The 25,394-nt window shown below is 42.8% G+C and overlaps 1 protein-coding gene across 8 annotated transcripts in view; it reads right to left on the bottom strand.

Moving 5' to 3' along the window:
• Positions 1–25,394, bottom strand: part of BCAS3 (BCAS3 microtubule associated cell migration factor) — a 292,590-nt gene that overhangs the window by 77,142 nt on the left and 190,054 nt on the right. The window contains exon 23 of one of the 8 annotated variants that reach the window (XM_056506361.1): positions 18,950–20,011. The exons of the other annotated variants lie outside the window; for them this stretch is intronic. Coding sequence (XP_056362336.1) covers positions 19,986–20,011 — 26 coding nt within the window. The 3' untranslated portion in view covers positions 18,950–19,985. Of the gene's footprint in view, positions 1–18,949; positions 20,012–25,394 lie in introns of those variants that run through there. 8 annotated transcript variants of the gene reach the window in all.

The following is a 25,394-nucleotide window of genomic DNA, read 5'->3' as shown; positions in this document are numbered from 1 at the left end:
TTGGCTTGGAGTAAAGGGAATTGTATCAGAAATAAATCTCCAAGAGCCCAACCGAGGCAGGGGAATTAGATCAGTGGAAAAATGGCACAAGAGGGATGAAGTGCTGTTCCTAACTGTGAGCTCTCCAAAGCTTATGTAAACAGCAATTTCCTCTAATATCTTAATTAATAGCACGATGACAGAATCAAGAGCTGTCTGTAACACTGATGGGAATTTCCAATAGAAGAAATCTATCACCATTAAAAGAGGGAACAGAATTAATCAACTAAATTGTTCTCCAGTTTCCAAACTCCATGCAAAGGAAAAGATCCATTGCTGCCAGTGGAATACCATGGCTAAGGATCTCTTAGTAGCACAGAAGTATTTTCTTAACATCAGTAAAGTATGTTAACTAATATTATATTTAGTTAGCTGAACTCCTCCGGGGATTAAAGGCCCACTGTGCCTAACAAAACTTTGTCTTGAAACAGCCTAGCAAATGTTATTTTAGCACAGAGCATTTGATAGCTAATCGTGCTATAAAACTATAAAATAAAGTTGTGTTTATTGGTACAATTAATCCCTCCATAGCCCACAGGGCTATGAAAGAAAATGGGGGGATGAGGGAGATCAGACAGGGGGTGGGGTGAGAAAGGAGGGATTATCAGGAGCAGGGAAGGAGCAGGATTCAAACAGTGGTGTGACTTCAGAGAATTTATTATTATTATTATTATTGTTATTGTTATCGTTATTATTATTATTATTTTTTTTTTATTTTTTTTTTTATTTTTATTTTTATTTTTATTATCCCACCTGTAATCAAGAATACCACCTCCCAGTCTGAGAGGGAAAAAAGGTGAATTTCAAAAAATTCCCCCCCCAACCACAGCTAAATGTGTCACTGCACAACAGAACATCCCCACCCCATTCCAACAAATAGATTTCCTAAAATAATGCAAATCACAATTCTTCCCCACTGCCTGGTTTTTTTTCCAGCCTTTTCCAGCTAGGAACAATCTGAAGTAAAGCACCAGAGGAAAAAACCCAATCTCTGATAGAAGAAACATATGCTTGAAATCTAGAGAGAATGTTAATTGTGGTTAATATGTGAATCAAATTAGGAATGTAAACAACACTAACACTCAGAGCCTATGCAGTGACTTCCTATTTTCATTTTTACAGCTTTGGCATTAATAACCAGAATTGCTTACAGTTGCCAAAGGCTTCTCCTGCATTTCCAGCAGAGGTTACTGGATACTAACAGAGAGCAAATGTTTCCAAGCCAGAATGTGAAGTGCCTTCACCTTGAATAAAATAAATAAAGCACCTGAGGACAACAAGAAGAAAACTGCAAATTTTGATAAACTACAACACAATAAAATACAATTCTATATCCCTTTGAACTCATTGATTTAGGACATGATTTAGGGAGGAGAGGCAGAAGTTTCTGGGAATCCCTTCAGGATGCCTTTGGGATGGACAGTTTATGCACAAACATCTGTAATTCCCCAGTGGTTGATGCAGTTGTGATCCACAGAACCCAGAATCACCTGTGGGGTCAGGATCTGTCCCTAAAGTCCAAAGAATTCAGCCCACAGAGCCCTAAAGCCACGTCAGCACCAAGGCTGGCAGCACAGCCACTGTCACAGGGGAGAGCACATTTCCTCCCAGGATTTTTCCAGGAAAAAATTCTCTTCCAGAGATTTTGCAACAGATACCACTTGAATTTTTAAGGGTGATTAGTCACATACACATAATTTTCTCATCTGTAGGAAATGTCCATTGTTGCAATGAGAAAAAGGGGAAATTAACGATGAAGAGCACATGGTGTGTTTGTGGATTTCTTATCCTAAATTCCAAGCTGGATTAAACACAGGAGAGCTGTGCTAACCCCACCTCGTGTCACTGTGTGGAATTTGGGATCATGTTGACTATTCCCATGGCACAGGCACCTGATGGTCCCAGCCCCAGGAAATATTTTAGACATTTTATTAATACAGACCAAAAATCAGCCAGGCCCCAAACACCCTGATGTGAAACTGGGAGCAGGAACTACAGGTGGCAAAAATAACACACAGACCTCCCAAAACCACGAGGTAAGAGTGAGATAGGCACAATGATCAGCCTGGTAAGGGATAATCACAGACATTGCAGCATCCTCAGACAGTTGTGGGACTGGCCACGGGCTCAGGTTAATATTTGTATTAAGGAAAAGCTCCTGGGCTCAACTGGGATTAATGTTGTGTGAGGTTCTGTGCAAGCAAGCAGGAGACAAAAGCTCTTCTCAGGAGAGCATCCTCCTAAATTACAGTATTTGTATTATTATCACAAGAAATTGGAATTCCAAACAGTATTCCCAGCACAGCATCTCTGAACTCAGAACAGCTTCTGAGGACTGTTGGTGGCATCAGTCTGAGGACAAAGTCAGTGCTAGCAACAGCTAATATGCAGGAAAAATTGATAAATGGTGATTCTTCTAAAATAAATTAACGTTTGATGGAGTTGTTGCATTAATTCCAAAGATAAAAAAATAAACTCTCATCATGGAAATAAATACAGCGCTTACAATGAACCTAATAACATGAAAGTAATGAGTTTGGAAAACAGATGTGGGAAAAGGCAAGGGGAGGCTACAATGCACTCCACACAATCTGGGAAGGAATGATAAAAGAGTTTACAAGCTGTTTTGAGTCCTGAATAAAAGGGGTAATCAAGGCAGGCTGGGCTCTGAGCGGGACGGGCACAGCATCCTGCAGCAGAGACTAAGCAGAACACCTCACCCTCCTGACTGTGTGCCCAGGCTGCTGCTACTCCAGTTCCTGCCCAGTTCCTGCCCAATTCCTGCTTTTGCAGTCCATAACTCACAGCACTTACTGTAAGGCTGTGTCACCCACTCTTCCCCCCTTGTTTGTTTGATCTTTGACTTTGGGGCACAAACTGCTTGATAAGCAGTGGGGCAGGAGGGGAAACTGTGAGAAAAACAGAAATCAACCCAAAATGCAACATCCTGAAGAAAGCTACCCCACTGCAAGAGAAAGCACCCAGAGGGATGATTTCCATGCTGCCCAGTTGCCTCTCTGGCTAATCATGATTTATGAAAACACCCAGGGGCAAGAGAGCCGCCGGTTCAGGGAGGACGTTCTCTGCACAGAGCAGTTCTCAAAATGGCACTGTGAGAAAACTCCCCTCTGCAGTTGTTTTACTTTTGCCTCTGAAAAGCTTTCAAATTGAACTGCTAAAGTTCAGCCAGCATCTAATTTTAACCGTGAGTTCCAGGAGAGAGTAAAGCTGGTGGGAAGATTACAGAGTTCCTTGAAGCTCTGACCTACAACAGGAAGAGAGTTGTCAGCCTGCATGTCTCTCACTCTAAATCCCAAGGGAAACAACACTGGCAGAATGTTTTATAACACGTTCCCACTGTAAAAATTTTGTATTTGAGAAATATGATGCTTGCTCACTCCTTCTGCTAGACCTTTGGTGTGTCAGTAAAAACAGATGACCTTCAATGAGTAATTTTAGTTTTGCCTTTGCACCGCAGTTCGGGTACTCAGGGTTCACAGGGCTCTGTTTACAAAATCAGAGAGAACTGATACTACACCAGAGCAACACATGCACCCACACCTTTAAAATATTAGTGAGGAGCTGGCAGCTTGTAGCAGAGTAATAAGGGCCTTTTTCTGCCTTCTCAGGTTAACTCTATAACTCAAGAAATACCCCCACGAAAGGCTGCAATCTGGGATTTTCATAAGGAAGGCTGAAAGGCTTCTGTCAAAGGGCCAAAAAGCAGCATCTGCAAAAGAGCTCAGGAAAGAGAAATTAAAAATAAAATAATTGGATTATGATCTCTCAGCTAATGAAATCAGATATACTGTTTTTCTCCGAGTCAGGGGTTTTAGACAATGCACAGTGGTACAAGGCTGGATCCTTCCCCATTGCTCCAGCTGCCCAAAGGATCACGACTTCAGGTGCTGCACAACATCAGGAAGCAAACCAGGAGTACAGCAAAGAAACTGAAAATGTTTTCATCCTGATGGTAATGAAGGTGTGGTGACAAATAACCAGGAACTGGGCAGGATGTGAATAATAAATCCGGGCAAACTGCTATTCCAGGAGTCTCGGAGTACAGGGACGGCTGAAGGAATCCAGTCACCCTGAAGCAGCTTAAAAACCAGTTTTTCCCTGCTCCTTCCCATTCCTCAGCTTTTCAATCACTGGGAATGATACCCTGAGAGCTGAAGGCCAGAGAGGGGAAGCAGAGGAACCCCAGAGCCCGGAGCAAACCCCCATTCCCTGGCTCCTGACACGGCGCTGGGGATCTGAGCACGGCCGGGTGGGAGCAGAGGCAGGAGCAGCTCCTGAACTTTCTCCTCTCCTCCATTCCTGCAGATAATGAAATCCAGAAACACCATTCTGGGACACAGTTGTTACAGACCTCACATTATCTGCTGCTGACCCTCAATTGAGACGTCTCCTAGTCGGGGATGATGATTTTTGCGCTCATGAATAATTAGTTTTGCTGGTTTTAAGGGGAAAAAAAAAAAAAAAAAAAAAAAAAAAAAAAAAAAAAAAAAAGCAAGCGTATCTTTTAATCAGAATCTAAATGAAAAAATGCTAAAAGCTATTCCCCAACATCTGCCAGTTGAGCATAGATTTAGAAATAAAAATCAAGAGGTATAGACTCATCTCAGGGAATTATGTGTTCAAATCCTCATTTATGGAGATGAGAATGGAAGTGTTAACGCTCCGAGTCTTCTGCTGCATATCCCAGGCATTAGGGTGGCTTAATGAGACACTGTCTGAAACCAAGAACAGGCTGAAGTTCCTCTCTCACATGCACACACATGAATTCTGTGTGTAATTACTCAGTTCTGAGTAACAGCAATTTATTAGATTTTCCCATCAAACGGATGAGTTGCTGATGTACATCATCTTACAAATACCCAGGGCTCTTTCCCAGGAAAGGCAGGAGTTATTAGGAACCCAAGCACTGAATGGAACCATGCACTTTATTCCCTCCATTTCTCTATAAAAATATTTTTGAGGTGAACTTAGTGGCTGTGAAAAGCAGATTTTTCTAACCAGGGGATCAATTTCTAAGGGCAGGAGATTGGTTTGAGAGCCCTGCAAACAGCCTGTACAAATGATCAGCATTTACTTACACAGGGAAATGAGCACAGCCAAAGGACAACTCTCAGGAAGGAGTGACTGGAGAGCAATTGTGTTCCCTTTGCATTTGATATAAAATATACCATTGCAGCAGTGCAGAAAAATAAAGCTTCTCTGTTGTATTATTCTCCTTAACACAGAGCTGGCTGTTAGGGAAAAGGGGGAAATGTGGACAGAGATTCTGAAGAAGGACACTGTGTGCTAGGGCAGCAGTGAATCCCATTCTCACCTTTTCCCAATAGAGAACAGCAAAGAAAAAGTCCCCAGGAGTGCAGAAGTCACAATATCATGAATTAAACTTAACTCCAGGCCAATGCTGCTTTCCCCACTCCTGTGATTACAAAAATAAGGGAGATAGCATGTGGAGGAAACAATTTGGGATGAGAATGAGAATTTGCAGGATTATGTGGAGAAGTTTTTGCAGTGGATATAGCAGGCTGAGGGCAGGAGAGGAGCTCAGGCACCTGTTTGCCCTGGCAGCCTCTCCCCACCTCCCACTGCCCCAGGCTGCTCCAGAGGGTAATTCAGACAGACTACCCCACACCAGAGATGTGTGAAGCTGTGGGTTCATTAGCATGCAACCAAGTTTGGATTTCTTTTTAGAGCTGAACATCAAGACAGGCTTGCAAATGGGAGAGTAAAAAGCAGGGTTTGCTTCCAGTGATGGGTGCAAGGCTCCAGCCTGGCCCTGGACACCTCCAGGGATGGGGCAGCCACAGCTGCTCTGTGCCAGAGCTCACAGGGAACAATTCCTTCTGTACCTCTGATCTAAATCAGCTCAAGGCCATTCCCCCTGTCCTGTCAGTGCCTGCCCCACTGAATACAGACCCTGGGACAGTGTCCTGGTGCTCCTGCACTGCCCCAGCCAGAGGCAGGGCTGGCACAGCCCGAGGGAGGCAGGGGATGGGGATGAGGATGAGGAGCAGCAGCGGGACCGAGGCTCTGCTCCATTCCCAGGCCTGTTTTATTTATCCATTTCTATTTTAATAAGCTGCCTCCCTCCCTGTGGAGCGCTGGGTTATGTGAAAATGCTGGTGCCAAGCGTGGGGGCGTGGTGGGGCTCCTGCTCCTGACGTACTGTGTGGTCAAGGAGCTGGGACTGGGGGGCCTGAACCAGGGCCAAGCCTTGCACTTCAGCTTCCTGACCTGGCAGCCATTCAGAGAGACCCTGCTAAGTGCTATTTCCTAAATACACCAGCTTTTCATAACAATCTTACCACATTGCTTTCCTTTACAAGCTCTCTTAAAAGAGAACTGGACTCCTTCTGGTTAATCTACACAGACTGCATTTGGAAGCCATCAGAAACTGAACTGTAAACAAAACGTTATTAATGTGTTGTAATCTGCCCTCAATGTTCCAGATGAAAAGAAAATGTTTTATAGTTTTGGAGTATACATTTTAATTGCCTTTTAAGAGTGCATATACTTTTAGTGCTCTCTGTTATAAAATTGCAGTATCTGTTTCTTGATAACTGTTGAATGATCTCAGCTATTTTTATTAGGTTTTCTCCCCCACCCTGGTCCCCTTCCTTAAGCTACCACCACTGGAAGGCTTTTCCAGACTGTTCCTGATACTAGGCTGGCAAAAAGTTCCATGCCTAAGATAAACTCCATTATAAACAACTCCTTTACAACATCCCCTCCCTATAAAAACACTCGGATCTAGAAAATTAGTTCTTTAAATGAACTTAGGATCCAGTTACTTTCAGTAAAAATCTGAACTAAATAAGGGCTAAACTGAATTTTCCAGACTTTCAGCTCTTTCATGCTTGGTTTGCTCTTGTGCCTTGCTGGAAGAGCTTGGCTTGGGAGGAGAGACAGGAATTCAGCCCTGGAGATGTCACAGCTGTCCCCAGAGCTGGCAGAAGGTGCCTGGCAGTGTCCCAGCCCATCAGATGAAGGCTGTTCATGGTGAGATCCTGCCTGAGCTGTAAGCCCCAAATTCCTCCCAAAGCAATTCCTGAAGTGCTGAGCAGAGCTCAGGAGGTTTTGTTTTCTGTCTCCCCTTGAAGCAGACAGTGCTTTGTACAATAAGGGCTTTCAGTGCTTCTGGGATAAATGGGAAAGGGATCACAAAGTTACCTGGCAGACTTTCCAGGTATCTCCTTACTAGAGAAGTACTTGGTAAAATAAACAGAAATCCAGAGTCATAAAACTAACTGTGGGGTTTGTTGTTCATTAAGCTGCAGTTTCAGAAGGTGAAGGGAAACCTTAAAATCCTCATTTTCAGGAAATATCAGGCATCTGGACATCACTGTTACCCTGTTTATACCAACAAATGTGCTAGAAAAAACCAGCTCAGCTCCCCAGTTTTAGCTGTGCTCTCCTTAAATCCCAAATCCTGCTCTGCTGGCATTTGACTCTTACACACCTCCACTATTAGTTTCTTTTCAGGGCAATTAACTTTCCCAACAGCCCAAAATTCTCCTCCAATTCTTCCTGTGATGTCTCTAACACTTCCCTAATACCTTTTTGACTTGCAAGATACTATGACTTGATGCAACACAGGCCAGGATATTTCACAGTGGGAACTGCATCCAGTGCTGGAGAACAACCACTTTTCAATGTTTTCCTCTTATTCAATTAAAATATTTGAAGTGGCAAAGCCCCTCTCTCACATTGGATTGGGATTCACATCATGCAAGTGAACTACAGTTTATTGTTGCTCTTTTAAGTTCTTTTTATCTTCAAAATTATCAGCGCCTGTAATTTTTTCTTTTTTAATGTTGTTTTTAAAAACATTTTTCAGTATGCAGATGTGCTTGTGAAGATTAATGGACTGGGAACACTGAAATCTTGTATTAATCAACTTCAAGGGAAGGCAACTGCTGAGTAAAATTTTCCATAGTGCTGCACACAGGAGTTTATCCAGAGAGCTCCTTGTCTTGGAGGAGCCTTCTGTGAGTTCTGCACTGAGATCAGCCTTGGGTGACTCTTCCTGAATGATTCCCTGAGCACTGAACAAGCCACACTATGGGGAACCCTGTCCAGGGTCCATCACAGTCCCTGTTATCAAAAATAGCTGATTTGCTCCATGTGCCAGCTGATCTTTGGGCTCTGTGATGGGAACCATCCCTCCCTGGAGGATCATCCCTCCAAAGTGCAGCTGACCTCAGGCTGAGGGTGCAGAGTCCCAGCAATCAGCAAAGTTCTCCTCAGGAGGATATTCCAGCCCATCCCAGAGGGGAATGGAGCTGGGGAAGGGGCTGGAGCAGCAGCAGAGGCTGAGGGAGCTGGGGGGGCTCAGCCTGGAGGAAAGGATGCTCAGGGGGGATCTGTGCCTCTGCAGCTCAGTGTAAGGAGGTTTGGGGCAAGGTGGGGCTCAGCCCCCAGGAAACAAGCACTGGGATGAGAGGAAATGGCCTCAGGCTGCACCAGGGGAGGATTAGGTTGGATATTTGGGACAATTCCTTCACTCTCAGGGTTGCCCAGCCCTGGCACAGCTGCCCATGGCACTGGTGGGGTTCCCACCCCTGGAGGGATTGAAATGCCTTGTGGATGTGGCACCTGGGGACATGGGTTAGTGGTGGCCTTGGCAATGCTTGAACTCCACGATCTCAGAGGTATTTTCCAATTGAAATTATTCTATTAAATATAGATGATATGGAGCTAAATCTGCTTTCTGCAGCAGGGCAGGGACAAAACCCAACCCAAGGCAGGGACTGAGGGCAGCGTGCGTGCACACATTTCATTAACAGAGAGGTTAATTACCCCAATTTGGTTCCTAATTGGATCAGTTTAAACCTGCTGCATTGGAAGTCTCTTGGCAGACACAAACATCACCATAATTACAAAAACAACTGGTTTCTCCAGCTACGTAATTCCGCCAATTAAGTAATTCCTGCATGCGTGAAGCAAACCCAACCAAAGCCATTTGGGGAGTTCTGCCTCCTTTCCAGCAATGTGCTGCTTCCCACAAAATCCAGCACCATTCCTCATGGCAGTCCTTCCCAACCCTGCTGCCTGAAAGGATTCCATGGAATTTGCCAGAGTGATGGCAAAACAAGTTCTGGGAGAAGGAAAACCCACCTCAGCTTTCAAGTGCAGCTTCTGGTGGAAATCTCTGAGGTTTGGAAGGTCTGATCCCAGTTTGAGGGATACCACCATCCTTGCTTTGAGCCTTTCTCCCTGGGCTTGCTACAAAGCAAAACTTTCCTGCAGCAGCACAAAGCTCCAAATAGTTTGGGATTTGCCAAAACCAGAGAGAGTTGGATATCTCACAAGAAAAGCTGGGTTTTACTGATCATGTTAAATACTTTGTCAAGGCAGACTGTGGTGAGTGATAAAGCTGCTGGCCTGTGATCAGTTCTTCCCTCACCAGGTACTACTCAGGTCAACTGAAATTACTAAATCAACAGAAATTACTAAAAGGAATAAATGTGAGGAAATTGTTTTTGATTCTATGAAAATTAAATGCAAAACCAATTTTGTTTTTTATTATTTAGCTTCCTAAACAAAATCGACTTTCTATAGTTCTTTACCAAATAAAAAACCACAAATAAATCCCTGTTTTTCATGACTGACATTTGCTATTTAAAGCCCAGGGACATCCAGAGTAAGGATTTCTAAGGATTGTGCTCCTGACAAGTTGCCTGTTAATACTGATTGAACAGTTCCTATAGGCAGCAGGAGTCCTCAAGTGTTTCCTTCTAGAAAGAAACTGCAGAGCTTGATAAGAAACCAAGAAACCCACAAAAATTCTATTTAGCTGCTCCCTGTATCACACAGTTTTATCTCTAGGGAGTTTCTGCCATCACATCTCTAATAGGAGATTTCATGTGAAATTCTGGAAGTCAAATAATGTCCCACCTCCCAATACATTACAGAGATCAGAATTAAGAGTCTCCCTTCCCCTACATATAATAATAGTGAATGTTCATCTGCTGAAAAAGGCAGATAAATTAAAAACCACTGTAGTTTGTAAAAGAGCAGTGCTTGGGAAATAACCTTTGGAGGCACTGGAAAAACTCAGAGTTCAATCAACTTTATTTCCAGTACAAAAGCAATTAGATTTTTCCCATCAGAAATCAGATGAAGTAGTAAATTAGGATTTGCTTGTGATGGGAATTCTTAACTTGTGGCATAAATAGAATTCCCTTATTATTATTTTCAGCTATGGCCATCTATCTAAACCTCCATTCCAAGCACAATTTGTGAGAAAAAAGCTGCATGTCAGAGTTATCACAGATATCTACATTTAATTTGAGTTTTCCTCCTTTTTAAGCAAAAGTTACTTTAATTAAGCTTTAAACAACAAACAATCAACCCACAAGAACCAACAGATTTGGCTGCTGTTCCATTCACCTAAAACTCTGACTGTACTGAGAAATCTGATTTAAACAACTCCCAAACCATTTGCATCCCTGCTACCCTCAGAAGGCCACAAATATTTTTGTGTGTTCCACCAGTCCTGAAAAATCAAAACACAGATAAAAATGCAAATTTTGAACTGTTTTTTTGTGCTTGCATATAAAGTATTTTATATTTAATATTAATTACGAAAAAATTAGTTCAAAATAATTTTGCTTGTTATATATAATGCATCTGGAGCAAGAGTGACTCCTGCAGCAACAATATCAGTGAGAAAAACAGTTCAAAATATTTTATTTCTGTTTCCTAACACACTGGGCATTTTGAATAGGATCCATGCATGATGAGAAATAAATTTTCTTTCCCAAGTACTGCTCTGACTGCCTGGTGAAATTTTACTGAGGATCCTTCTCACTTTGACTCCCTCACCATGAACTTTCTTCTTTTTTCCTCTGTGATTTAATCTGAACTGGTTTAAGGTTAAAGTGAATATTAATTCTCAGTAAGTCCATGAAATAAAAAGGGTGAGAACTGTGATTCCAAGAGAGCTCTGGAATGGCCCCCAGCTCCTGCCCTGCTTCCTCTCCTTGCCTCCCTTGCTGATCCAGGAATAAATCTACCAAACAGAGGAGAAGGGAGAAACAGGAGATGAATTACTGCAACAGATGAGAAAAATCAAGACTGGGAATAATTTCTGAATACAATACTGGCTACCTAAAATCCAAGATTGTTTCTTAATTAGCATTACAGGAAATATTTGAAGAGCAAAGCTGCTGGACTGAAGCTGTGTCCTGCATGTAGAGCTTGCTGCTCACATTTACCCACAGATCATTCCTGCTGATTCCCCCTTGGCATATCCCAACTGTCTGCAGAGTCTCAAATCTGAGATTCCCTCTGTCAACAGCTCTGTGATCAATCCCAATCTGCCCTGTGGATTCCTTTCCTGCTTAAATCCAATTTCCTTCATGGACACACAGGATCCAGGTTGGAAACCCTCAATCAGCAAAGCAGCACTTCAGTCCTCTCACTGTGGCTTAAGATGAGTCTGCTCAACACAGGCAAAAAGCAAGGAGAGCAGATGGAATAAACAGAGGATTTCTTCTAGCCAGAAAGCAAATGCTGGTGCTTGCAATGAAATATTGGCATGGAAAAGACTCATGGGGGTGTCCCTGCTGCTCCTCAGTGCTGGCTGAGAACTGAGCAGGCAGCAAAGGACTGGGGAACACAGAGCAAGAACCAAATCCCTCCCCAAAACTGGGAGAAGAAGCTCTTGATGGCCTCTCATGAGGCAGGAAACCTCAATAAAGTCCAAATATTGGCCCTCACACTGCAGGGCTCCTCCTCCTGCAGGCTCCATCAGGAGTTTTATGGGGAGGGGCTCAAAGTTGCCCAAAGTTCTGGTTCCAGGGGGAGAAGTTCTCCCTTGGGCCATGAGCATGGAAAATGCTGAGTGTGGATCCAAAGCCAACAGCTGCTGCTCCTGCCCAGGAGCCCACAGCACCCAAGTCCCCCCTTCCAAAGCAGCCACCATGGGAAGGTCACGTTGTAAAGTCACTCCATTAAAGCAGTAATTAAAGAGTAAACATTAACCAGCAATTTTTCCTTAGGTCTTTCTTACTTCCAGTTGGTATCATTCCTCCCAGACCGAGCTGTACCTTATGGATCTGCACGTTTATCTTGATGAAAAATCTTTAACTTCTTGGTTTTCAAGGCAAGAAAAGCCATGTCCTTCCATTCAGAGAAACCCTGCTCTCTGCTCTCCCAGCAGCAATCACATGTTATCCATAATATTTGTCACTGACAGAAGTACCCTGGGACATGGTAAAACTGCCACGAGAAAGGAAATGAACTTCTCCACGCTTTAATGAATGGGAACTTTTATTCTGTGCAAAGAAGACCAAAGATAAAACTCCAGGTACAGCCTGGTAAACATTATCTAGCAGGTGAGCTCGTGCAAACACTCTGCATAGTCTTGACTGCTTGAATTTCAATCCTTATTCCTCACTAAGGTTTTCAGAAAATGCAAACAACAAACAGTTTCTTTAAAAAGCAGCTGAGATAAACTGATGCACAGAGCTCCATCAGGGAAAGCTACTGGCCCCACTCCATGGCAATGAATGCAAAGACATTGATTTGTTCTAGGCTAATGATAAGGGCTCTTGGTTTAATTTTAGGAGGAGAACTTTCATTTTCTGACTGGCAACCAGAGCTATTTATTACACAACCAGAAAGCCAAAGTTCAGCTTTGCAAGGGACTAATCAAAGCCAAGCCCTCTCTGTAGGAAAGGAGTGAGAACAAGTCTGGAATGGTCAACAGCAGTTTGCTAAAATGAAACTCAACTTCTGCCTCTCACCCCCTGCCTCCTGCCCATCCTGGAGCAGCTCCACCAGGATTTCAAGCCAGCACTGAAGACAGTTTTCCAGAGGGATGAAAATCACAGCAGTTCCAGGGATTGCCCAGATCCTTCAAGGACACAGAGCTTTTTCACAGCAACAGGAAACACAAAAAAGAAGAGAAATTCAACTAAAACCACAGCAATGCTGTCAAAAAGACAACAGGAAGACGAGGGAGTTCAACAACAAGTTGCTGCTGGTATTCTTGTTCCTTATCTCAGAGGAGTCCTGGAGGATGATGAACATCCCCTCCAAGTGCCACAGCATCCCCGAGTGCTGGCATGGACACACGAGCATGGATACAACTGTTTATCCCATTTCCTGGCCTGGAATTTTGTGTCTGAGCACTAACTGTAATATTTGGCACTCAGTCCTCTGTGTTCAAAGAGTTAAGCTATGTCCTATAAAGATAAAAATCTCCACTTTTATTACTTTGTACGGCTCCTACCAAACGAGGATCCAGCTGTAATTGTAGCATTCCAAGCTCTGGAGGTGCCAAGTTTTACTAACTATAATTTAACTGCTCCAGCTGATGCAGTCCAAATTCTTGTTTGGATAATCAGCCTTTGTTTAAATATGGACTTTAAAAAAAAAAATAGAAAGAAAGAAAGAAAGCCCAGGCCAGCCTTAGCCTCCAGGCATGTCATGTGAGCTGATTACCCTGCAGCAGTAGCAGACACTCGTGCACAAGAGGAGGATTATTTTGCCAGAATTACTGTTACGGTAACACAGAATCAGAGCTTCTCTCCCCCCAGCCCCCACCCTTTTTCTTTCCTTTTTTTTTTTTTCTTTTTCCTCCCCCCCTCCACAATTCACAAGTCTTCTTTCCAAGTTCAAGTGAAGTTTAAAGGTGAAAAGGGCAAGAAAGTTTCATGACTGGCTGTTGAAAGAGGGAGAAATAAGCAGGGTCTCCAAGTTTGGGTTTACTAAAAGCTCAACAATTTTGTATTTTGCTGCAATTCATAACTGCACAAATCCCTTTTGTTGGGTCTGTTTGGACTGAAATTAAACACTTGTTAATAATTTATAACTTAATATCATTAGAAAATAATAATAACTGTCAAGCAACTACATTCAATACATAAAGCAAGTCGAGTGGCTCGTTAGATTATTTGTCAAAGCAACAATTTCTATATATTTTAGCTTATTTCTACTGGGAAGAGTGGTTAAAGAGCCACCCAGCTTGCTTGGAAATCATTTCTCCACCAGCTGGGAGCAATTCCCAAATTGCTGCACCTCAGCCACATCCAAGTGATGCTGGCTCACTTTAAAAGCACTCCAGCCTGACTCCAGGAGGTGCCTTAAAAGTGCTGGAGGAGGGATGGCCAAAGCCCTTTGCTGCTCCCTGACCAAAAATGCATCCCACACTGCCCATGCTTTGCTCTGAATTTGACATCTGAATGGAAGTGAAGCAGTGGCCAACAAACCAACTGTCAAAATGAGGCACTGGAGAAAATTCTTAATTCTGTGTGTTGCTCAAGGACCTGAGCTGCACAGGGCACAAAGCCTTCCCCAGGCTGAGTGCAAACAGAAGAAACACTTGTGTGTGTGTGTGTGTGTGTGAGAGGAATTTTGGGGAGAAAACTCACTTGTAAAATGTCACAGGCTGTGGTTCTTCTTGGCAAGCCACGAGTGTGGCTTTTTGGAAAAACAGATAGAAACAGAGAATCCCAGAATAATCTGGGTTGGAAGGGACCTTAAAGCTGTCCCAGGCTGCTCCCAGCCCTGTCCAGCCTGGCCTTGGACAATTCCAGGGATCCAGGGGCAGCTCTGGGCACCCTGTGCCAGGGCCAAGAATTCCTTCCCAATATCCCACCCAGCCCCACACTCTTCCAGTTTGACATCAAAGCTCATCAGACATCTGACCTATTTTATCACTTTTCTCTCCATGTGAGCACCTGTGGCAATTCTATTTTTGTTGCATATTAATCTATGAAGTTGAAAAAGTAAAATTTAAGTATACTAAGCAAGGAAGTTGGGAAGTTGAGATTAAAAAATGAATGTGAGCCAGTCTGCTTAAATCAGTGTAAACTGATTTAAGTCAGTGGTGCCAGAAGAACTGACATTAGTCAAGGGTCTGCTCTTGTTTCCATCTATTTCTCTGAGATCATTTCTAATGTACTTACTGAAGAAGTCTTCTCCTTTTATTCCTTTCAAACTCCTTCTCTTGATTTTGTCTCTTCTGTCCCCTTTCCCTCCAGACTGAAAAGAGCCACCTCCTCCCACCTTTTCCACTCTCAGCTCTTCCCTTCCTCAGCCTGCCCTGTCTTCTTCCCACGATTTCTTGTATTTCTTATATTCCTGCAATATTTCTAAGAAGCAGAGAAAGGCTCCAAACAGGTTATTTACAGCACAACAGTTCTCAAAATATGATTTAATTTCCCTTGAAGCTGAGGAGCTGCCCAATGTCCTCATGTACAAACAGGTTTTGGGGTCCTTTAAAGTGACCATGCAAATAAGAAAGGCAATAAGAGAAATGGTATTTTATTGAATTTATTTTAAAATCTGCCATGCTTCTCCCAGAAATCAAGTAGTGCCTACAGAGGAACCAAAAGATGCCACTCTAGTTAGTGACAGTAGCTCCTTATAGGTTGTAATTAACTTTTAAAATTCTTCAATTTTTAGTTAAATGTGGAAGGTTCCTTTTTTTTTTTTTTTAATAAGTGAATGCTCTCAAACACATGGAAAAAATATAGGAATTGATAAAATTGATCTATAACATATTTTTACTTGAGAAAGGATTATAAGGTTGAATCTTAACATTATAGACTTAAAACCATTTCTTGTTCCACTGCCTTTACAGTTCCAAAAAAAATGTACATTTTGGAGACAAAAGCCTTTATCCTCTTAAGTGCTGTGGATTTCATGCCAATCTCCCAATAAAAAGCAGACTTCAGACTTAGACCCAAGAGAAATGGTCTCGGAAAGATTAGATTTTCCACCACAAAATAAAACCCTTGTGTGGGGAACCACACCAGCTCCAACACCTCCTTCCTCCTAAATACTTGTTGGCAGGGAGGAACACCCCCAGCCCATCCCATGCCTCCTCCTCCAAATGGAAGTGGTTTGATCATTCCTCTGCTCTTGTGCCAGCCAGTTTTTCCATGTGTAGAATTGTCACTGAAATATCTCTGAAAATCAGTATTTTTTTTAGGTTTTTTTCCTAATTCTGTGTAATTTTGCAACACAGAGTAAATTTGATCTTAATATTAGTGTACAAAGTGAATTCTCACTGGGATGAAAATAGACAAATTCAGTGGAAGGGGCACATGAAGAACATAATGATGAAAAATTCTTTTAAATCAGCAAGATATTTATAAGAGCAGCACACCAAAGGCAGGCACCTCTAATAGGAACATGAAATTAATGATGCCAAGTACCTGGCAGCTCAATAAATACAAGAGGAAACTTTCTTAAACTACTCATGAGGTAGAAAACTATTTTATCAATCATCCCCATATTAGAAAACACAGATTTTTCATGATATTTCAAACCCCACTGCCAGTAATAAAGTAGGACAAGCAAGGAAAAGAGAGAAATATAGATTCAGTACAATGGAGCTCCTGAGGATTAAAATTTAACACCACCAAAACCACCCAGAAAAGAATGAATTCAAGAATCAGGAGATTAAAACTGCATGTAGTCAGCTCAGGATTGGTGAGCTGGAGATGGAAACTTTCTGGAGAGCACAGTTTAAATTCTAGTTGGGATATTATGTGATTAAATGCTCCTCCAATTTTTGAGTACATCACTTTTTTTTTCCTACTGGCTACTGTGATACAAAAGACATCTCCTGCAAACATAGAACTGGTAAAAAAAAGAAAAGTGCAAGTAAAAGCCATTTAGGTTTCCAGCAAAGACATCAAAGCAAACCAGCTAATGGACATCCAGGGTAGTCAAATCACTCCTGCAAAATCCATTAGTTACTGAAAGTTCTGGAGGGCTCAGTTTTTACAGTAAAACCTGTAAAAACTCAGTATCCAGTTTCTCTGTTGGGACACTGAGGTGTGAAGATCCAAACGATGCTGGAACTGAACTTGTATATTTGAACCTTTTGAACTCCAGCTGCCCTTCATAAATTACTTTACCACTGCCTTTAACACGTTCCTAACCCACCGTGCAAGAGAGGGGAGGAATCATTAAAAACCCCTGGAAGTGGAACTGAACTTTCTAACACTTCCAGTGGAATTTGCCTTGGTTCAAAAGACAAGCACCTCCAGCAGGACTGGGGGAGGAGGAAAAGCTTCCAGATAGTGCAGTGGAATAACATCTGTTCTCATGCTATGAAAACAAAGTTTGGGGAGGCCAATCCCCCTCCCCAGCCCCAAACCCAGTGGAAGGGAATGGAAATGGCCCCATACAGGAACAGGCAGTTGCTCCTTTCCATCTGGAAACGCTGTCAGATGGAAGCAAATTCCCCCAAATTCCCAACTGGTGCAAGAATTTTGTTTTGCACCTCAGAACAGGATGTGCTGCCCTGGATGGACACAGTTTGGGGATGCAGAAGGTCCTCACCACACCCCACCCACAGGGAGACAGAGATTCACCCTCCCCCTGAGGGAAACTCAAATATTTAGAGCTGAGAAACTCATCCAAGACAACAGCAATAAAAATTCTGAATTAATTTTAAGGTGAATTAAACTGCAGGAGAGCAGTTCAGGAGCTCAAACATGACATTTCCTGCTTTCCATGGGAAATGAGGACAATGAGCAGGTCCCTTCTCATTATTTTTTAGACTGTCAGTGTGTTTATAGACAGCTACTCACTGGGATGCCAGTGGGAAAAACTGAGGTTTTAAGAAAGGAAAGGCTGCTTCCCAAACAGGACAGCACATGACCCTACAACCAAAGCAGATTTCCTTTCTCCCACAGAGCTCAGCATCCAAAGCAGCAGCACAGAACCCAAACCTGCACAGGAGCTCTTCAGCCCCACTCCTGCCTGCAGAAGGATTTTTGGGTTCAGAAGAGTTACCTTTTTTTTTTTTTTTTTTCCATCTGAGATTTGTCATTTGCCAATGAGGAAGCTGCCCATCTTAGAGGAATGTGCTTTCAATAGGTCAGCTAATATAAAAAACTGCTTTTCTCTTTGGATTATAATGTTATCACATTATATCCAGACACTACATTTCACTTTCTCTTTAAAATGATCTTGCTAAGCAGCAAAGGGACACAGCAGCTCCCATTTACAGGTCACCTCAGGTCTCCTGAACAAACTATGCCCCAGGGTTTTAGTGAAACTCAGGAATTCCAAAAGCAAAGCACATTGCCCTCAGCACACAAAATGCTTCTGATTCGCAGAATGACACAAATGTACAAGAGAAAAAAAAGGATGTCTGATTATTTTTTGTAATGGATGGCTTTTAGATGGGCAGAATACACTCAGGCATTTCTTAAAGCCCCAAATCACGGGTGATTTCCAACAAAGGCCTTGTGTGAAGTGCTGCTTGCTTATCACAAAGACTTGGAAAAAGAATTTTCAGGGGTTGAACTCTGAGTTTTAACCCTGGACAAGGAATCAGATGCTGCACAAGTGTGTGCTCCTTAGTCCTGTGGTGCTGCCACACTGCTGATCTTGAATCCTTCAGAGTGATAAATTCGTGTGAAATTATTTGACATTTCAAGAGAAAATAAATAAAAAAGGAAAATGACACAACTTTCTTAGTAAAGTCCATGGCACAGTTTGCCTGTTTAAGGAATAAGATACACAAAATCTTATTAAATGTGGGCTTGCAATTTATGAAATTACCACCTCTGTTAATTATGACTCCTAATGAGACATTACAATGGACCATGTGGACAGTCCAATTCAGATGAATAACACAGATGTTTTAAAAAATAAATAAATCACTAAATCTCAGGTAATTTAACCTGTTTTACTTCCCACTTGCATGAAGAAAAACTTGTGGTTTCTCCTTCCCTGTCCCCCAGCACAGAGTGGTTTTCTTCCCCTGGCTTCCCCACTTGGAAACGAGCCACGGATCATTTCCAGACTTCCCAGGTTTGCTGGGGCACTTTCTGAGAATCCCTTTGGAAAATGGTACCACATTTCAGACCAGAGGGACACAGGTAGGAGCCTTGAAGAAACAGGCCAGCAGCCAGAGTGGTCATCAGTAATTTTTGTTTAAATATATTAACAACATAATTTAGAATGTTCACATCATCCAAGCATCCCCCCACCGTGCACGGGGATCTGCACTCATTACATCTCATCAGCCAGAAAGGATCCACATTTCTGACATTAAACAAACAGTACACAAGGCCCCAACCCCAAATCCCAGCAATAACCCCCTGTGCCAAAGGCAATCCCCCAGAGTTCAGGGGTCTATCCGAGCTCTTATCCCTGGAGCTCAGTGGTTTGGGACTCCCAAGCAGCGTCAGTGGGTAAATGCCCAGGCTGATCTCCTCTAAGAGAGGCTTCATCTGCTGGGGGGCATTACAAAATAGCAGAGATCAGCCCTGCCTGATGCAAACGTTAAGTCATAAGAATAACATTACATAATGCACAGCAAAATGTTAATTTGCAAGACTCAAATGAAGGCCCAGGAGGACGTGCTGCAACGCACCGGCCCCACGACGAGAGGGCACAAATGAACCTGGGAGTTCTCCAAACACTTCTGCCTCTCAGGCCGTTTTTGATTTATATATTTTGTTTCACTCGTTGATAATCTTACAGACAAGGGAAACCATGCTGCTGGGGAAGTACTAAATCACACCAAGAGAGCTAAGGTTTTTAGATGAAACAAGAAGCTGATTACACATGCACTGAGTATACCAGTCACTAAGCGTTTCTGGATTGCAGGGATAAGATACTCTCTTTGCTTATTACTGCCTCCTTGATCCAAAGAGATTTAAGCAACTGTTTTCAATTAGATGTTTTTAAGCTAGTAAAACTACATCCATAAAGACATATTTATAGAACAACTTAAAACGAGAAGAATTAAAACGACTGCAAAACTGATGAATTCCACTCCCCCACCAACCCTCCCCCCCACCCCGAATCATTTACTGACCATTAACGAGCAAAAAGCACTGCAATTTTAAGAATTAATCCAGTGTTGCAAAATTAAATCAGATACACTAGGAGGGATAATGACAAACTGGTGGCTCCAGCGTTGTCAGTTTGCGGGTGATACAAGTTCAAGTCGTCTGTGCTAGTGGCCACTCTGTTGGAACAAACATGAACATAAAAGGGAACATTAAAAGTGCAGCAGCACCAACTGAATCAATTCTGTCACTGAGGACACAGACTCAGAAGTGGCACAGGGTAAATATTGCATTTTAGAAAGGAGCTGCCCAGTTCCACGACTGCCAGACCTCAGCGCATGGAAACGAGGAAGAGCAGCAATGGAAGTCAAGGAGAGGGAGAGGATCCTCATTTCCCTCTCAATTCCAGAGCACAAGAGCCTGGCAGTGTGGCTCTGCCACACGTGACTCTTCCAGCCCCAGGAACCCAGAGGAACATTCTGAGAGCTCCAGGAACAAAACTGAGCTTTGATCGCTTTCATCCGACAGCTGCTTCAACAAAATTTGCCTAAAACGCTCTGCAGCATGTGACTGAAATATCTGCAGGATGAGCTGGCTCATCTCAGCCCCTGGAGAGCACAGAGCCATGGCAGAGGTCTGGGATGGCCACAGCCACAAGCAGGACACCCTCACCTCTGCCAAAGCCATCACTGATCTGCTGCTCACTGACATCTCTGTTTTATACTGACTGGCCCATGCTGCAGACAAAATAAGGAAAGGAAAGGTAAGGAAAGCCCCACTCCAGCCCTGCCTCCTCCTGCTGCTAAATCCATCTGAAGAAGCTCGAGGCATCCTAAATTTTATCTTCCCTAAACTTCCCTACAAGCTCAATTTGTTCCTACCTAAGCACATCATCATGAAAACACTTAAAAGCACATTAACAGTGGAGTGACTTGGAGATTCAAATACATCACTTAAACATACATATTTTATACATTTAGTACCCTCCAGAATCAGGCCATAAATACAAATGGATGTTAAAAAGCATGACCCAGAGTCTCATTCTGTCACTGTGGCCTTGGCCTGGGCACCTGGGGTGATGGGTGCTGTGTACTGGACCTGGCAATCTCAGGGAGGCACAAGAGATATTTTATTTTCCCTCTTTTTTATTCTTTTAAATTTTTTTTATTTGCAGTTTACATTTGCTTCACATGCTGAAGAAGCACAGGCAACAGAAGGAAATTTTAGCCATTTTTTTGGTGATTGAACCCGGAGTTACACACAGGGTCTGTTTTTAAGGGAACTCTTCAACCCTGAATTAAGGAGGTGCCCTTTGGCTGAGCAGCACCTTGCCTGTCCCCACACAGGTGGGATAAAAACATATTTGGGAATAAAGGAAAGGAGACAGGGAGGATTCCAGCAGTGACAACCTGTGCAATTGCAGGCTGGTTTCTGTTCCATGGTGTTCAATGAACAGCTGCAGTGATGAATTCATCCCTTAAATCTCTGCATTGATCCTGCACAGTCCAAGCCTACTGGACAGGCAGATCCTGACCCATCCTCTGAAATCACTTTGTGCACCCAGATGAGCCATGGGATCATTCAGGTTGGAAAAGACCTCCAGGATCATGGGGTCCAACCATCAGAGGCAGAATTACATCAGATTCCCCCTTTGGAATGAATGTGTCTCTGACCCTCTGAATTCTAATTGGTTTTGATCATGTTTAGAACATGTTAAGAAACAGAATTAAAAATATTACATTTTTGTTTGTGGGAAATTCAGGAATGACCAGGCCAATCCAATGCCTCTCATTCACCAGGTGTCTCTGCAGGGTAAAGGATGGCTGGTGGGAGCAAAAGCCACAGGATAAAACCAAAAGGCAGGTTTCATACAATTACATCCAAACTGGCAGGGCAAATCTAGGAGATAGAAGTGAACATAAAAGCAAGTGAAATAACATGGACAGAGAGGCAGCAAACAACCTTGCCTAAGGCACAACACTAATGCCAGACTAACTTCAAAGCAGCCACTGAACCAGCACAGGTGACAAACAATCTGCATAAAAATAACTCTAAAGCAGCACTGGCTCCTTTTCCTTCCCTGAGTCCCTTCTGCTCTTGCTCATTCCAACTCCTTTTTTTTCCATTTTAGACATGGAACAATGTATATAAATGAGAATGCAGCATTCTGGCTACAAGTTCCCTCAAATAAACTCTGCTAAGAGAAGCCCACCACATCACAAGCTTTATTCTGCCTATTTCTTTTTGTTTTGCTCATTGTAATTTATAATGAACCTCTTCCACAGTAAGCTGACTCAGGGAAAAACCATTCTGAAAGGCATCAGCTACTGATGAATTGTTTTTATTAATTAAGTTAGAGAAACAAAAACCACAGTGGTTTTCAGTGCTGCAACTTGCAGCAGAACCCACAAGCTTGGAGGCAGAAAGTGTGAAAGTCACAGCTCCTGCATTTATTTACTGAGGGGCTGAAATTCCAGAGACAAGGGGTTTTTTCCTCTCTCTTAACCTAAAGATTTGGTCCTTTGAGTAGCTGCTTTGGACTTAAGAAAGCACCACAAAAGCCACTGCCTTTACTGCATTAAAAACTGAAATAAAGGGTATTAAGCAGAAGTAGCTTTTATAGACCCTGATATTTGAGAGGTTCAGCCTGCACAGGGCTTTGCTGAAAGAAGAGTGGATGGAAGAATAGAGTTAAGAAAAGCATTTAATCCTGCTGAGTTCCAAAGACCTTTGGATTTTCCTTTTAAGTTTTTGCAGCCAAGAGATTCGAGTTTTATTTTCCCTCAGGATTTAAGGCTGAGGACATTGAGGAGAATCTCTGAATTTTGGACACCCCTTGGTCCTGGGACATCACACCAAGGAAGGTGAGGCTCCCTTGCTGGGATTCCTTCTCTAAAACATGCAGTTGGTGAAGAAATTAATAATTTTCTATAATAAAACTTTGGGATTTTCTTCTTTAAGCTAGAATCCTCTTTGAATAGTGACAGTTTATATCATGAGCCTCTACCTTTAGCCATCAGCTCTTCTTCTGCTCACCCACTCATGGAAAGAACAAAAATACCCTAAAATTTGCACATGCAATCAAAAGGAAGCTTATTCATACAGTTAGGACATGCTTTTTCATGCACTGCTGGTTACTGGAAAGTTTAACTTTTGTTAGAGGATAGAAATAAAACAAAACAGGAAAGTGGATATTTTTCTTACTTATTTCAAGTGTACATATTTTGAGTAATTTTATTTTTTCCCTGTGACAGAGAATAGAGACTCTTCTTGGAGACTGTAATAGCCCTCAGCGTGTTTTCCACCAAGAATGCAAAAATGAAACACTTTTGCTGGAGAAGTCATGGAAACTGGTAAATTGAAGACACAAGCCCTCATTGAAAACCTATAATTTTTTAATTAAATTTACATGTCAGTGGATCTTTTGAGCTTGGCCTGTGTGTTTTTTATAATCTACGTTTCTTGTGCTTTTTCCCATGGGCATTTCTGCACTATTTCCAAACTGGGATTACTCAAGTTGAAGTGTGATAAAGGGCACATTATAGTTATATTAAGCAAAATAGGGTGGATAAAGCTTTTCCATAGTGCAAAGAAAGCTGCTCTCCAAGCCTCATTTCTGGTAACAAGCAGAGCAAGGCAACCACTCAGCTAGAAACTGCTGCCATCAAATCAACGCTTTGTCTTGAGAAAAGGGGGGATTTATTCCATCCCTTTCTGTTTTCTGCTGAAAAATAAAGGTTGTTTGCTTCAGAATCAGCAAGTCTTGCTCTGGGGTATCATGAAAAACATGAGAGCTCTGTGCTGTGCTTGGGTGGAACTGGTGTGATGCTGTTGGGTTTGTGGAGGGGTTTGGGTCCCTGCCCTTCCCAGCGGTTTCACAGCCCTGTTGTTCCTCTTCACAGCTCCCCTGAAAGATGCAGGGATTGCACAGAGCCTGGCCCACATCAGGAGGACTTGTCAGCAGTGCTGCAGCCACAGAGACAGGCAGCAGCTGGATGGGGAAGGGAAGGAAGGGAAGGGAAGGAAAGGAGGGCATGTCAGCTCAGAGTGGCAGAAAAGGTTTTTCACAGCAGCTATTTGCAACCCTCCAAGGAGCTGCAGAGGCTGCCCATTAAAACCCTGTTAAAACACTTCTGATGTTGTCAGCAGTGGAGGGCTGAAATAGCACAGTGATCACTGAGATACTATCTGCCTCAAGCAGTTCAGTGGTACTGTCAATAATATGAGCAAGAAGGTACAAGATGAGCAACAACCTAATTCCTGCATCAAAATTTCATAAACTCCCTCAGCTGGTAAACACTAGAGATGTGGGCAAACACAGGCCAGCCAACAAACCACCCAGAAAAGATGACCTCTGTTTTGGAATCTTTCCCAAAAGCCTTGAACCTTTAAGTTAATTTACACTTTGAAAGCAAAGCAGAGTGGTGGCAGGAGGGGTGAGGTGATGCCTCTCCCATCAGTGCTCCACACTCCCGACAGTGCCCAAGGAGAAAACACAGCACCACTTTAGGCATACACCCTTCCAAATACACCATCCTATAGTTTCTTCCCACTTTTCCCTGCTTTAATTTTTGATTTATCTCCACTACTAATTCCTTAGGATAATTTTTGCAAGTGTAGTTTTGCCATGTAGGAAAACTTGCCACTTTTGAGGAAAGTGATGCCTTGTTTGAAAATGGACCTTGTGATGTGCCAGGGTACCAAAACTGTGAGTAATGACAGCAGAATCATCTACTTCTCTGCTACTCTGTGCTCCTGAGTAAGTGCTACTCACAGTGAGTAATGGCTGGAGAAACAGGGCCACAGTGAAGAGTTATTTATAAATACAGTAGCCTCTGAGTAAGAGCTTAGCTATGAATTCACTGCTCTGGCTACAATTTCGTGAGAAAACCAACAGAGCCAGCTTTTGGTTTGCCAGTTTTAAAAGCTCTACACACATTATAAACTAGCAAAAATAATTCAGGAAGGATTGGGGTGGTTATTTATAAAGCAACCATAAAAGCAGAGATGCTTTAGTTCCTTAGGTGTTTCCTCAGCGTGGCTGTGGCAGGCAGGGAAACTCCTGGACTTGGCTTAAACCAGTCTCAGATGCTTCCCCCTTTTTATGCAATAAATATCCACTGCAGAGAGCCAAAAGCCAGAGCTTGCTGGAAATCAAGCCAAGAATTTGACTGTCACCTGCTCAGCAGTGCTGGGTACAAGGGTCAGAATAATCCTCCAGTTTTTAATAGGAAGGGTCTCAGAACAAACTCCTGTCAGGTGCACCCTGGATCTGCAGAGATCCAACATGCTGAGGAATATTTTTAAATTGTTTCTGTCAGCCCAGAATGAAGCAAAGGAATAATAACATATTTGGGCATTAAAAAAAAAGGGATTGGGATAACACTGGGATAACAGGGTCAAGCTCACCACTCTCCTGAATTTCCTACACAGGAACACGTGGTTTCCCTGTGCACCCTGCAGAATAAATGGATCTTTTCCAACTCCCACATTCCAGGTCATGACTTCCTGGTGCTAATTTGGATTCTGCTGAGGAACTTTTTATCGACTGGAGTTTGGAGA

Source organism: Oenanthe melanoleuca, chromosome 19 (assembly GCF_029582105.1).
Source record: "Oenanthe melanoleuca isolate GR-GAL-2019-014 chromosome 19, OMel1.0, whole genome shotgun sequence".
Lineage (NCBI taxonomy): Eukaryota > Metazoa > Chordata > Aves > Passeriformes > Muscicapidae > Oenanthe > Oenanthe melanoleuca.
Note: the sequence above shows the minus strand (reverse complement) of the source record. Positions and strands in the feature narration are given on the sequence as shown.